General features: G+C 45.5%; 1 protein-coding gene across 1 annotated transcript; it reads right to left on the reverse strand.

The window, feature by feature from the left end:
* Positions 1-5539: 5539 nt before the first annotated feature.
* TMEM200C (transmembrane protein 200C) lies at positions 5540-12784 on the reverse strand. The gene is made up of 2 exons (XM_054060621.1): positions 12458-12784; positions 5540-10420 (listed from the first exon to the last, which is right to left on the reverse strand). Exon 2 carries the CDS (start codon positions 10375-10377, stop codon positions 8734-8736), a length of 1644 nt encoding a protein of 547 aa, XP_053916596.1. The 5' UTR covers positions 10378-10420; positions 12458-12784; the 3' UTR covers positions 5540-8733.
* Positions 12785-14164: the final 1380 nt, after the last annotated feature.

Consider the following 14164-nt stretch of genomic DNA (forward strand, 5'->3'; position numbering starts at 1 on the left):
AACACAGCAATTCTCAGGACTCTTCTTGATAGAACAAGACCTGCTAATGCTTCTGTATTTTAAGATGGTAAAAACCCAGTGCTTTAATTGCTATTTCAGATTCATGAAGATTAACTGTTCTCTGTGTTCATCAAACACAGACTTTAAAAGAGAAGGCTGCGTACTGGATCTTGTTCCCACTTACTATGTGTACGTAATACAAATAATCTATCATCTTATGTGGTAGGAAGGAAAACAAAAAGGATCAGGCAATCCAGTGTCATAGTACAGAATAGTAGTCATAGCAGTTTATCAACATGTGTTTGAAATGAGTATATTATTTACTGATGTCACCTAGGCCACTTGAAGCTTCTGCTGACAACAACCTTCTCCATCCCCCACATTGCTACGTGTTCTATTTTTGTTTTAGAGAAGAAATGTTTTAGGACTATCTAAAGATATTTAGGGATAATCTTTATTTTCTCTGCAACTTATAAGCATTCCAGCTGTTCAGAAGAATCCACAACTCACTTTAAAATAGTCTGAATAATTTATGCCTTAATTTCCTAATGTTTTGACATTTTGAATCTATCAAAGTATCTGGTAATTTCTGAACTCCAGTGGGGTGAAAATTTCTGGCTCAGTAGAAGACTGATTTGTAAAATGACAGTTCTATGTAAAGGAACTGTATTTGATCCAAATCCGGTCTCCCACTCAACCGTTTCGCTAGGCTGGGATTAAACAAAACACTTGCATTCACTTTATTTATCAGTTTTACTGAAAAACATAGTTATATGGTATTCATGGCAGTAGAGTTACCTAAAGTATATTTGCCTAAACTACCAGTGAGATTTATCTACAACTGTAAAACAGAGCAAGATATTCTACAGAACCTTTTGGATGCATACCTAATACAGCTTGCTGGAAAACATTGCTATTGAGAAATTTATTGCTTATATGAGAATTCATTCAACTTGCTGGTGAATCATTAGGCAGCATAAAATGTTTATTTGAGTGGAGGACTGTACCAATTTGCTGGTGAAATGAAAGATATAGTAAACATTATATTAATATTGCATTACAAATGTAATTACTTTTGACGTGTCAGCTTCCCTTGACTTCAGGCCCCTTGGCTCCCCTGGATTCACCAGGCAGAAGCAGCTACGCAGGATGTATGTGTGTGCCAAGCCAGGAGGAAATGCCTGCTGCAGTACTAGTGGCTCTGGTGCGGTCCAGCTCCTCAGGGAGAGGACAGTTGCATGAAAAAGTAGTGCTGAATTGGGGTGGCAGCATATTTTAACCATTGTACAGGATTGTCCCACCTGAAGGAAGAAGAGCCTTTTATTTCCCTGTCTCTGTTGGGCTAGGGTAGTGCTAGCAGAGCTGCACAGAGCTCTTGTGGAAGCCATGACGAGTTACAGTGAAGTCAGTGACAGCTATAGATGGGAACAGCTGAGTGCTATTAACCGCTGCTGGTGCAACTGCAATATTTTGTGGTTCCTCTTGCCTGCATTTGACAACCCAAAACTGCAAGGAAAAGTGCAATAGAAACTTCAATGACTTGTTGCTTTCCTTTAGTCTGCCATCTTCAACAGTGCCTTCTTGGTGACACCAGTGTTGGTGCAGCCTGCAGTCCTTCAGCTTCCTTTGCTCTGTGGGTAACTCCTGGGACTTGCTGGGGCTGTGCTGGCACCTGACTTGCAAAGTAGTGATGGCTAGAAGCTGCTGACCTTTCATAGCTTATCATTTATCCCTTTCCCTCTCCTCCTAGATTGTTGATGACTAGCATGGGCCAGTCAGAGGGCTACTGATTCATAGCATGGCTGCAGCACTGGGAGAGTGTGGATACCAAAACTCCTATGGCTCTTATTCAGGTTTGCCCCACCGTGTGCCTGAGAAGAAGCAGGATTCTTCCAAAGGACATTTCTAGAAAGGTGTTCTCACCTTTTGTGCTTGCTAGTCCGGAACAGTTCCTAATAAAGTGCAATTACTTTGTTAAGGCAACGATCCACCAAAACTCTAGTTTAAGGGTTTAAAGGAGACAACTTCCTCCTATGGCTTGTTTGTACTAGTCTCTGATCGGACAGTGAGAGATGCAGCCTTGGCATCCATCCTTGTTTCAGTGCTGCTGCTCCAGATGCTGCACACATTGCAGACAGACACAAGTACAAGAACTGCCCTGCTGCATTTTCAAGCACCAAGGCAGCCTGTACTGTCAGCTATTCAAGCAGACAAATTTGAGTTTCCAAAACCCAAAGAGCTCCTACTATCATCACCTTTCACTCTGTTACCACAGGGAACTATAGTAATAGGCAGGTATCTGTTCTCAGTTTTTAAGTTCTTCGTGTGAAACAGAATGGCATCTAGTATTGCTTGTGTCCTTATTTTGCAGGGAGGTTTAGAGAAGTTGTATAGTTTTGCTAAGTTATTTTCTGTAGTATTGTGCATGATGAGTCTCAAAGATAGTGAAACGGATCAGTGTCCTGCATGCAGAAAGATGAAGGATGGATCTCCTTTCAGAGGACAAGTGTTCAAGGCTCTGTTCTACAATAGGCTACTTGCATGATTTGGAAACACCACTTAGAGGCAGACAGTTCTGTGATGACTGCATACTGCCATGTGTGCATTCTTTTCCCTTTAAAAAAAAAACCAAAAGTCTGGTTTTTTTGCACACTTCTGTCTGTGGCTTTATCTCTGTGCCTTGTTTTTATGGAGGGAGATAGGCACAATCTGTGCCCAAGGGCATGTTAGAGAGAAATACATTAAGGACCATAAGGTTGTCTCATGCTGTTTTAATAGGGACGGTATAAGCATTTTAAATAATAGGTTCTATTAGATTCCGAGAACAAACTGCATTTCTTTAAAATGCATTCTGATTGTAAAGTCAATGAAGTAAAAGCATGCTACATCCCACACTGAGACCTAAAGTATGTTTCAGAAATGAGGGAGGAAGACTATTTTAAGGTGTTGCGGAAGTATCATATTAGTTCATTGGGGATAGGGTTGCCTCCGATGACTTTTGGGTGGCACATCTCAGAAAGGCTCCTCCGCCAGACCTGTGCAGGTGTTATTTCATGAGACCTACTGCAGGCTTCTGAGCTGCTTGAGGTGTGAAGGGAGCTGAACTGCACTCTGTACCGCACCACCTCCGTTTACAAACTCATATCCAGTTCTTACCAGAACTGATGGTCACGTTATGAAGTTCAGCTCCTTTATGATTCAAGTGACTGATTTCATTTATAACAACAATATGGGATCTGTACAGCATGACTTCAGCCTGCTCCCAGGTGGGTTGGGGAGGATGCATCAGCAGTGTGCCAAATTTTAGGAGTGGTGATGAACAAAGAGCAATCCTGGATTATGTGATGATATTACATCATTTTATTTTATGTGATGGTGTGTATTGTAATGCCTTATCTTTTACAATTCACAGAAAACAAAAATACCAAACCATGATTCCTCTTAATATATAAGATAATTCAGTAAAGAGTATGATAGTTCTTCCAGTTGTTTGGCAATAACTATACCTGATCTTGTGGATTAGGTTTTCTTCAGGTAGAGTACATTTAAATTATGAAAATAACACAGTAGTCACTTGAACGCTGAACGTTCACTTTTTACTTGCCATTTTTTCCTTTAGTCATGAAGCTTAGCACAGAACAGACTGCTTTTCCAAAGTCAAACAATCACTTCCCCTTTCTGCCTTCTGATCTGAGAGTGTTATGTGTCCTCACCAGAACCACATTTGTCACAGGCAAAAAGGGGAAAGGAAAAAAAGAAAAATACTCAAAAAATCTTAGACTCAAATTCCTTTGTGCAGAAGAGGGTGAAGGAAACCTCATGGACTGAGGTTTTAATAGTGATTTTGATACTTGTTGAGCTTGTATCTCGATACATTCCCTAAACAAGCTTTCTGTCTCATTGCTAAGTAATTGAAAAAGAATAATGATGGACAGAAAACTTTAAAAGTAGAAGTGTGACTCCCCTGTCTCTGTCTAATTAAAATGGAGATAAAAGACGTACCAGTGGATAGACACAAGCCATGCTTGTCCAGTTTCTGAATTATCCTGTGATCCAGCCAGATAATTTCTAGCAGCATAGTTCCCCCATCCAAACTTCAATGCCATTTCACTTGATCATTTGTGCCTCTGTTGGACCTCCAGGATTTCCCTGTCTTCATGCTTACAATGAAAGCTAAATGATAGAAGATATTCTCTAGTGCGCTTTCTTAGACATTTCTGCTTTGTTATTACAAGCAGTAAATAGGAAACCTGGCTTCTGGAATAAGATAGATATTAGTATACTCTTGCATAGCAGAGTTTTGCCTGTGATTGTGCGACCCTATTTATCCTCTCAGATTGTGCCTGTACATGCTGTGCATCTTGTTCGCAGCTTGCAGGTCCAAACTGAACCCTTGACTCATCCTTGATAGAGGAAAACAGTAATTAAGCAGCCTGGATAAAGCACTGCAGTATTGCTGTTGACAGTCTTGGAGAAGTGAGAGAGAAAAGAGGCTTTTTCTGAGGGAATTTTGATACATTTGTTCTAGGAAAAAAAAAAGGCCCCAAAAATCTAGACTTTTATTGATTCTTAAGGTTTTAATTGTCAGCTACAGCTGAGCACTCATATTCTGTGTGATTTCATAGCAAGGTCTGATTTTTAGCTAGGTTATGGCCAGAGGCTAGTTGTTCCTTTCTTTTCTTTCTCTTGCTTTCTTTTCAAATGGAGAGAGAAATCCAAGGGATTGAGATATGTTAATGAGGCAAAGCATTAATTGGTGATCTACTTAAATTATTAGCAATTTTCCTTTCTCACTATAAACACAGTCCTGTTTTATTGCATCCACATGAGCATATTCTTGTTTAGAAAGAAAAACTGTTAAATGTTATCAAAAGCTATCCCTCCTACTGAAATCAAATAACCTTTACCATTGTGCCATCTCCGCTGCTTTTAATAAAATTTATTACTTAATTGAAGTCACATTGCTACTTCTGTGCAAACTGTTTCGGCTATTATAGAAATCCATACTCTATCTCAGACTGCAGACTTTATGTTAACAGTTACCTAATTCGATGTTTGTACATCCCCTATTACTGTCAGACAGCACCAATCCTTTGAAAAGGCTGTTAAAATCTAAATAGCACATGGTAATAAATCTGGGCTACGGTCTTTTGTAGTAGATCAGCTGATGCGTCAACAGTCGGGGAATTCGGTAAATCAGCTCAGTCAAATGATCTAGGTCAATGCAAGTATTTTAAATACTTCGCTAGTCAGTGCAAACGGAGCCAGCACTGAGATACAGCACGGTCATGTCAGCTGCTCTGAGTCCCGAGAATTTCGTAAGAAGCAGCAGCATGACTAAAGTATATAGTAAAGGCATTTTCCTATGTCCTCAGACTGGTCCAAGCTGCATCTGTACTCAAATAGACACAGCCTTCTACCTAGTGATGCAAGTATTTTGAGGGTTCAGGCAGAAATTGACTTTTCCTCTCTACAATTTATATGAATATCATGGCACTCCTTCTATCCTACAAAAAAAAAAACAAAAAAAAAAAAACCCGCAAAACAAAACACCCACACATTTCTGGAACACAATCTGATTTTCCCATAGCAAAAATTTATGTCTAGGTATTCCATTTTAAGGTATACGCAGGCATATCACCTTTTAAATAGGCAGATCAACAATTCCTTCTTAATAAACATTTAAAGTGGGAGCACATGCAAGCAGGGAGATACTGGTAAGCAGAGACAGCTTCTCAGCTCTGACAAGAATTGTGAAGGAAGCACTTGCTGGCAGGACACTGGAGATAAAGTTTAAAAGGAAGAGACTAGACTAGAGAAAAATGCATAAGCGAGTGACAGGATGAGCAAACAGTGGCCAGAAGGCAGCCTGGCAGTGCTGAGAAGCAGTCAGGGCCAGGTTGGAGGGACTCAAGGAGAGGTCAACACCCAAACTCTGCACTCCCTCTGGTATCACCAGAAGTTCAGATCCTTACAAGCCACTATGTTTCCCTCCAAGGCTAATAGCACTATCAGCAGTCACAGCTGGTGCACAAAGGTTAAATTTCTCAGCTGTTTTCCAACACTGGCATGTTTTACTAACTAGTCCATCTTGAATTTTAAAAAAAGTTTCCGACTCCAACTCTACCACTGCATAAGTTCCTCAACAAATAGCTTTAATTAATAAGTTTGCAACAGTAATATGAGACTTTTTGATAACTTGCAAACAGAGAGAGGCATTTTTCTCTGCCTGTTAATCTATGTCACAAATCACTTCTAGCTGCTCTTATAAGAAATCCTGTTTGACTGACAAAAGTTCACATTTCACACCTTTTTTGGCAACACAGGAATTACTAAACCCAAACTCTGTTGTCATTTTGTTATTCAGACAACCTTGCAATAAATTAATCATCAGAAGAATTACTGGACTGTTTTATTTTAAATCAATCTAAGGAGTATCCAGAGGCTTTTTTAGTTGTTTTTTTTTTCCTCAGAGTACATTGTAGATTCCGATGACTAAAGAAATATTTACTAAGAACATTTAAAAAGCATTTTTCTCTCGTTCAGAATAAAACAAACCCCTGCCGCAAATTCACAAGGACCCTTGACCCTCTACATAGCACCCATGACTCTCCTTTTCCCCTGCACCTCTACGAAGGGTTTTTACATGGAAAATAACAGACAGGGTGTCTTCAGCTGCATCAGTAATGAGCATCTCTGTCAGTACCAGGTGACGCTGCTCAGATGCATCTCATAAATCTTTCTGGAAGTCACAGGAGAAGGAGCAGAAGCACAGGGCCGTCACCCATGGGGAACTAAAACGAAAGACCTGTGCAAATGCCAGAGCCAGCCAAGCTGTCTGCTCACTGTTTCCTGCAGTGCCTAATCCAGTCCATGCCTGTCCAGGCAGTTTTACAACATACTTTTGCCAGCTGTGTGATAGCAGTTTGATAACAAAAAGTGGAACATTGATGTTCATGCTGTCAATTTACCGGTTGCCACTGACAGGAGGTAAGATATCTCCTTTGCTTGAAAGACCAAGCACTTTCTGCTTCCCCAGTTTCAGGACTCTGGCATAGCAAATTTTTCTTTTTTCTTTTCCTTTTCTTTTAAATTAGCCTTATTTAATGAAGGATTCTACTGGATTACTAAATGCAATTGTATTTAGTGATATATTCCATTTTGCAGTGTATTGTAATGTAAGTAGTTAAATATGTAATTAAGCATTTTAGAACATCAAAATGTAAGAAAAAAATTTGCAAGAGAAAGATTCTTGCCTACCTACACATTGTAATTGTTTAACGTTGATTTCTTTCCCCATAGTAGTGAAATGCCACATCCATATTTAAAATCTGAAGTATCGACAAAGTCTTCTGAGCATATAAAGCTGTTTTGGCAAAATAAAAGAATGCCTGCCATACTGCAGCTACAAAAATGAAACCGCTAATCAATTTACCAAAAATCTGCCTACAGACAAGGCATTCTCCAGCCTTTAGGAAAACCCAATGCTTTTCTCAAAAAGGAAGAAATCCTCACCATGCCAAAGTCAGTGGCAAACCTCCATTGATTTCAATAAGGTCAACTGCTATGAGATTGACAGGGCTATCATTATGCTTTAAAATTACACTTATGTACATGCATTCACAAATAGGAACTGTAACAGCAGAAAGGCTTAATGCAACAGTTAGAAGGGAAGTGAAAATTTCAGAAAGAATATGCTGCAGCTCAAGATTAATGTGTTACTCTCAAAAAAATCTAATTTTAATAGAAGGCCAAACCTTTAAAAAATTATTTTCCTTAGTGTGTCAAAATCTCACATTTCTTCAGCTGTCACAGAGCACCGTTGGAAATGGAGCCAGAATCTGCTGATTAAAGTGTGGTTTCTCAGAGACTGAACCAGTATTTATTTTGAAGTTACTCCTAAATGACTAATTACCTATTTAAAAGCATAAGCAAACCTTTGACTTTATAGCATCTCCACAATCTTTCACAGTACAAAACCAAAATATCTGATATCTGTAATTACTTACCAAAATAAAGGACGTTTTTGTGTGGTAGTTTTGTTTGTAAATATTTTATTTAAAAAAAAAATCCTTTAATGCTATTAGTCAATACATGTGTAATAATACTTAATAAAGTATCACGTAGTAGTAGGTATTTTGGATTCAGGAATGTAACGGTTTTAACTAAATCATCAGAACTCTGTTCTGCTCCAGTCTCTTCTAAATTGTCTTTTTTTTCCCCAGAATTTAAACAAACTCATTCTTTGTCAGGTACGTCACCCTTAAGGCCTTGCAAACATTTTAGTGATTGAACCAAAACAAAGAGAGAGCTCGGCTTTCTTGACCTGAAGACCACAATGCTCTTGAGCTTAGAAAGGTGCCTACAGTTTTCAAGCAGTTAGTGGTAAATCAGCAAGAAAGAAATCAAAGGAGAAGAAGGGACACTTGGAAATCAAAACAGTAAAGTGCACAGTTATACTGTCCAAAATTGTATTAATCTGATCCAAAGAACTGACTGGACTGTGGATATTTAATACAATTTGGGTTGCATGGAACATACAATCACAATGGGACAGAAAGGATTTTCTTTTTCTTCCTGAAGTCATCTACAGGATTTTCTGAATTCAATTTTCAAGGGTAACATACTGCAGCAATTTGGATATTGATCGGTTTCGTAAGTCCACAAGGAGATGGAGAAGGGGGGGGAAGGTGTGGGGAGTTGCAAGGTGTCCTCGTGCCTTCTCGGTTTTGTTTAGATGTCAGTACTCTCCAGTTCCCTGTCCTCCAGCCCTAATGCAGCGTGCGACCTAGAAATCATAAAGAGTTTCTCTTTATTTGTGTACTGTCTTTGAGTTTGCTGGGATTGCTCTCCTGTTTGTTCTCTGCTGGTAGCCTTGAGGTGGTCTGTTTTCTCAGCTGGTTGCTCCTCACAGTCCTGTTTTTTACTGGCTGGGGTGTTGGCAACTGACTCCAAGGAGGTGCCTGCCTCCTCCAGGTGGCTGTAGCCCTTATTGCTGCTGGAAGGCTCAGACTGGGAGCTCTGCGAGTCCGTCCTGCTAACTGCAGGGGGTGTTGAGGGTGGTGACTCCCCTAGATCCAGAGATTTGGAATAGCTAGAAGATGCCTTTACCAAGAGGCTGGAGTCTGGGTCCCCGCTAACAGATGGGGACTGAGACGGCTCAGGGAAAAGAGGATGCCTGGAATCAGGCAAACAGCTGGTGCTCTGCCGCCTGAGAACCATCTTGTGCCTCCTCATCCCATCACTTCCCTCGACGCGGCCACTGCTGAGGTCAGTCAGGCTGAGTTCAAACTCACCCCGTGGGATCTCCTGGGCTCCCCGCTCACCAGGGGGCTTCCGCCAGCCTCCACTGCTCGGCACCAATGGCAGAAGTGTGAAAGTGCTCAGCGAAGAGCCAACAATGGAGCTGGCTGTGCTGCGCTGGTCCCAGGTCTCTGGTGGGCTGCAGGGTGGGCTGGTGATGGTGCAGCCAGCAAGGGCGGCGCGTTCCCGATAGATGCTGTACACAGCCTCAGCCAGGCTGGGTGGCTGTGGTGGGGTGCAGAAGGAGGACCGCCGTGGTGAGGACGCCAGGTCTGGTGGGGAAAGAGAGATACCCAGTCCTGGTGGCCAGGAGCTCTTAGCCAGCATGGCTGCAGCACCCAGGCCTTCACCTCCAGGCTTTAGCTCCAGGCCCCGAGACTGCGCATAGTTTACAAAGCCGTTGAGAGGGGCTGAGGCCTGGGTCCCCCCATCCTTGGCCCGCAGGCTGTGGGCATCGATGACAGTGGAGTAGAGATCACGCAGGTTGATGATCTTGGTCTTCTTGTCACGGTTCTCATGCAATACCGCATTGGCGCAAATGAAGAGAAAGATTCCAATACCCATGATGAGAGGGCCCAGCACCTTCAGCTTGTCTGAATGCAAGTAGCTTGAGAAAAGACGGAAAAGGAAACCCACTGAAGCCTGGGGGGATGAGGAAGTGGGCAGGGACTGTGGGGACCCCCAGGTGGTAGCAGTGGTGGAGGAGTTGGCTCTCGAAGGTGACTGTGGATGGATCCCTGCATGTGCCCCTTCTGGGCTCCGGGAGCGGTTCTTAGGGGTGCCACCCTGGGGTGCCTGGTGCCAGCCTCCACTGAAACTGCCTCCTTTGTAGACTTGGCTGGGCTTCGGCCAGTAACCCACCACGGCCAAGGCGATGCCCACCAGCAGTACCAGGATGCCACAGAGGGCAATCAGCCCCGAGACAGAGCACAGCTTAAGCTTGCCTTTCACCACCACCACATCATTTTTTCGCTTCTTTTTGGCCTTGCGTTTGCGTTTGGGGATTTGGCTTTGGGGTCGCAGAGGGTCCTGTTTCCTAGCCGAGATCCTCAGGAGGCCTCCAGTGGCGATCATGGCTGGCTACCCAGAGCACTGCCCCTTATGGCCACTCCAGCTCCTGCAGCAAAAGGGAGAAGAGGATGAGGACCAGAGGCAGACCTGCAACAAGAGAAATGTCTCTGCTGTTCCTCATTCAAACTCCTGCTAATTAAAACCCTCCACGAGTGGAATGGGGGTTGACACTAACAGGACAATCTCCCTTGCCCATCCAGCTCCTGTGTGTGAGAAAGGGCCAGGAAGACTGACAAGAAAGACAATTAAGCAACTCTGGGAAGTGAATCAGCCATGTGCCCCAACATACTTTTGCCAAACAACTAATTAATTTCTTTACATTCCAGGTAAATGATATACGGAGTGGTAACTGCTGGTGTAAACAAAAAAAAAAATTATATGGCTGGTCTCAGAAAGAGTTTGCTCAGAGGATGCCGAGCCCCACTCCCTAATGGTGTTTGGGGTTACACTGCACACTGTGGTTAGTGATGTCATGCAGGATGTGAAGGGAGGGGGAAATAAAAGCAGGGAGATAGTCTATTTGACCTATCGATACCATTTGTTTCATTACACTACTTACACATTATTGGGGTGGGGGAGGTGGGGTGGGGTGTGAGAAACATATTACTCTACTTTCTTCAGTCAGTGGGAAAGGAATTATTGTGAAATGCACAAGGGAAACATTTGAACACCAGAAAGTGGTACCCTGTGAAAGTTTCTTCCCAGCCATTTGCACTTGATCTGCGATATTAAAGAAATTCATCTCCCGCCTACAGTCCAGTGGAACCCCTGGTTTGGGAACACATGCGATGTTCCAGGTAACGGTTAGGTAACAGAGACAAATCCTGCCCTGCCCACCTGCAAAAAGCAGAGATGATGGCTGGCAGGTAAGAGATGGCATGTCAAATTTTATTAACAGAGGAGCAAGCCCTTGCAAGTCACCTGAGGAAACAGAAATGACTGCTTATAGGGAAGTCGGCAGGGAAGTAAACATTGAGCTTTTATAGCTTTTGTTTTACTGGACAGTCAGAAGTCGCCTCTCTATTCCAGTGATCTGAGTTACAAAACGCAGTGTGCAGAAGCAATTCCTGCACTGTTGCAATTCTTTTCAGCAGGTATTCTGTCATTTTAGCAAGGAGCAAGTTCCCCTCCCCTTTCTCTTTCTGAGTGTCCGACTATTTTTCCCTTGATGGAGCAAAAGATGCCAGCACCAAATATAATACCATTGACAAACTTCAATTTATTGTACTAAAAGGTGATTAAGTAAGCACCTAAAAAAAGATTTTGCTCCGCTTCCTCTGTTCAGCTTCTAAATCTCATTTCTTTTCTGTTCTATTCCCAGATTTGCCACGTATGCGGTAATTTTGTATCCCATTTACTCCGCTTATATTGTCCCCGGAAAAAGAAGGGTGCTGTCAGCGAGAACGTTGTCAAATTACTCTCCGAGGTACTGCACGCTCAAAACAAAGAGCGGAGACTTGTCTTCTCTTTCCTATCACTGAGATATTTATTTAAAAAAAAAAAAGGTCAGCCAAAGAGAGGAATTTTTTTTGTTGTTGATGCAAAAGTGTAATTATAGAGGCATGCTTTGCTTTAACTGCCGGTTCGTCAGTCCTGTTCTTTCTGCTGCCCCGCTAGCCAGCAGCCCTTCTCCTCTACTGCGGCGAAAACAGATGGAAAATCAGCTCCGAGCAACCTCTCCAGCCCCAGCACTTAGTTTTGGCGACGGAGAGAGCGGGTGGCGAACGGCACCGCCGGACCCGCGGCCGCTGCCCGCGACCGCACCGCGACCGAGCAGCCCGGGACCCCGCAGGGGACGGAGCCGCATCCCGCACCGAGCGATCGCCGCCTCCATCCACACCCAGAAACCCCCGCTCCCGGCTGGACCTGGGGCAGCCAAAACCAAGCGCGGTTTGAACAGCGGAGCCGGTTTAACCCCTTCTCGCTCTCCCAGGAGCCACGGACGGGGCTGCCGGGGCAGCGCTTTAAAGGAGCTCCTGCTGCACAGCCCAGGAGATGCGACGCCCGGTCCCCTCTCAAGCCCCGGTTGGGGACCGGGGGTCGCTGGGGACGGCGGGGGGGACGGGACACGGCGGCCACTTACCGGGGAGGACCGGGGAGAATCCCGCGCGGGAAGCGGCCGAGCCACCGCAGGGAAGAAACTTTCCGGCCCGAGCGGGCATCCCCGCGCCGCCGCCGGCCCTCACGGCCCCGGGCGGGCGGGTGGCGGGGCTGAGCCGAGCGCCGGGCGCCCCCTCGGCCCCGCCACCGCCGCCGGGCGCCTCAGGGAGTTCGGCGGGAGCGCTGCTCCCTCGCCATGCCGCATCCTTCCCGGCGGAGCCGCTGCCTGGAGCCGCCGCCGCGGCCGGACTCGGCGCCGTTGCTAGGAAACGGGAGCCGTGACACAGGGAAATTGCCGCAGGAAGGGCCGCGGCCGCCACCACCTGCGCACCTGCGCCCGCCCGCGCCGGCCCCGCCCTCGGAGGCCCCGCCCCGCCTGACACGCCCGCCCACAAATGGCAGACCACGCCCTCATCTAGACCCCGCCCCCTTTGCCACTCGCCCCGCCCACAGCCAGAGGCCACGCCCCCATCCTCCGCACCACTCCCGCATCCAGTGGCCCCGCCCTTGGAGGCCACGCCCTATCTGCCCTGCCCCCACAATAATAGACCACGCCCCATATAGACCACGCCCCCATTTGTCACCTGCCCCATCCACACCCAGAGGCCCTGCCCCATCCTCTACACTCCCGGCCCCGCCCTCGGAGGTCACGCCCCACCCTCCACACCAAGCCTAGAGACACCACCGATGGAGGCCCCGCCCACTCACGGAGACCACGCCCTCATAGGCCACGCCTCCAGTTGCATCACCCCACCCACACTGATAGTCCTGCTGTCTGAGGCCACGCCCCCAATCGCCCCTCCCCACTCACACCCAGGGCCCCCCCCACCTGTTCCATCATACCCACACCTGTGGCCCCGCCCTCACCCCCCCTCCATCTCACCCCTCCATGCTGTGTGCAATGAGACATCCCACACCCATCGATTCCAATTCGCACCTCTACCCTGACCAACAAGCGACTGGTTATAAGCAAAGTGCAGCCTCTATTGTGCTTCACAGAACCATAAAATCATAGAATCGCTATGTTGGAAAAGACCTCTAAGATCATCAAGCCCAACTGTACCTGTCCACTACTAAATCATATACCTAAGGTGCTTCATCTACCCATCTTTTAAATCCCTCCTGGGATATGACTCAAGAACTGTCCTGGGCAGCCTGTTCCAGTGTCCAATAAACCTTTCCATGAGGAAGTTTTCCCTCATGTCCAATTTGAACCTCCTCTGGAGCAACTTGAGGCCATTCCCTCTCGTCCTATCACTTGTCACTTGGAAGAAGAGACCAACACCCACCTCACTACAACCTCCTTTCAGATAGTCATAGACAGTGATAAGGTTTCCCCTCAGCCTCCTTTTCTCCAGGCTAAACAACCCCAGTTCCCTCAGCTGCTCCTTGTAAGACTTGTTCTCCAGTCCCTTCACCAGCTTTGTTGTCCTTCTCTGGACACTCTCCAGGACCTCAATGTCTTTCTTGTAATGAGGAGTCCAAAACTGAACACAGTATTCAAGAGGTGGCCCCAGCAATGCCAAGTACAGGGACACAATCACTCCCCCCCGGTCCTGCCGATCACACTGTTTCTGATCACACTGTTTCTGTTACAATTCCTTGCTCTCTGATGTCAATCTTCCAGGAACTGTCCTTTCCCGGACAGTGTGAGGTCCTATCTCCTCTTGTTACCTTAGTCCTTTCTGGG

This window comes from Cuculus canorus, chromosome 2 (genome assembly GCF_017976375.1).
Source record: "Cuculus canorus isolate bCucCan1 chromosome 2, bCucCan1.pri, whole genome shotgun sequence".
NCBI lineage: Eukaryota > Metazoa > Chordata > Aves > Cuculiformes > Cuculidae > Cuculus > Cuculus canorus.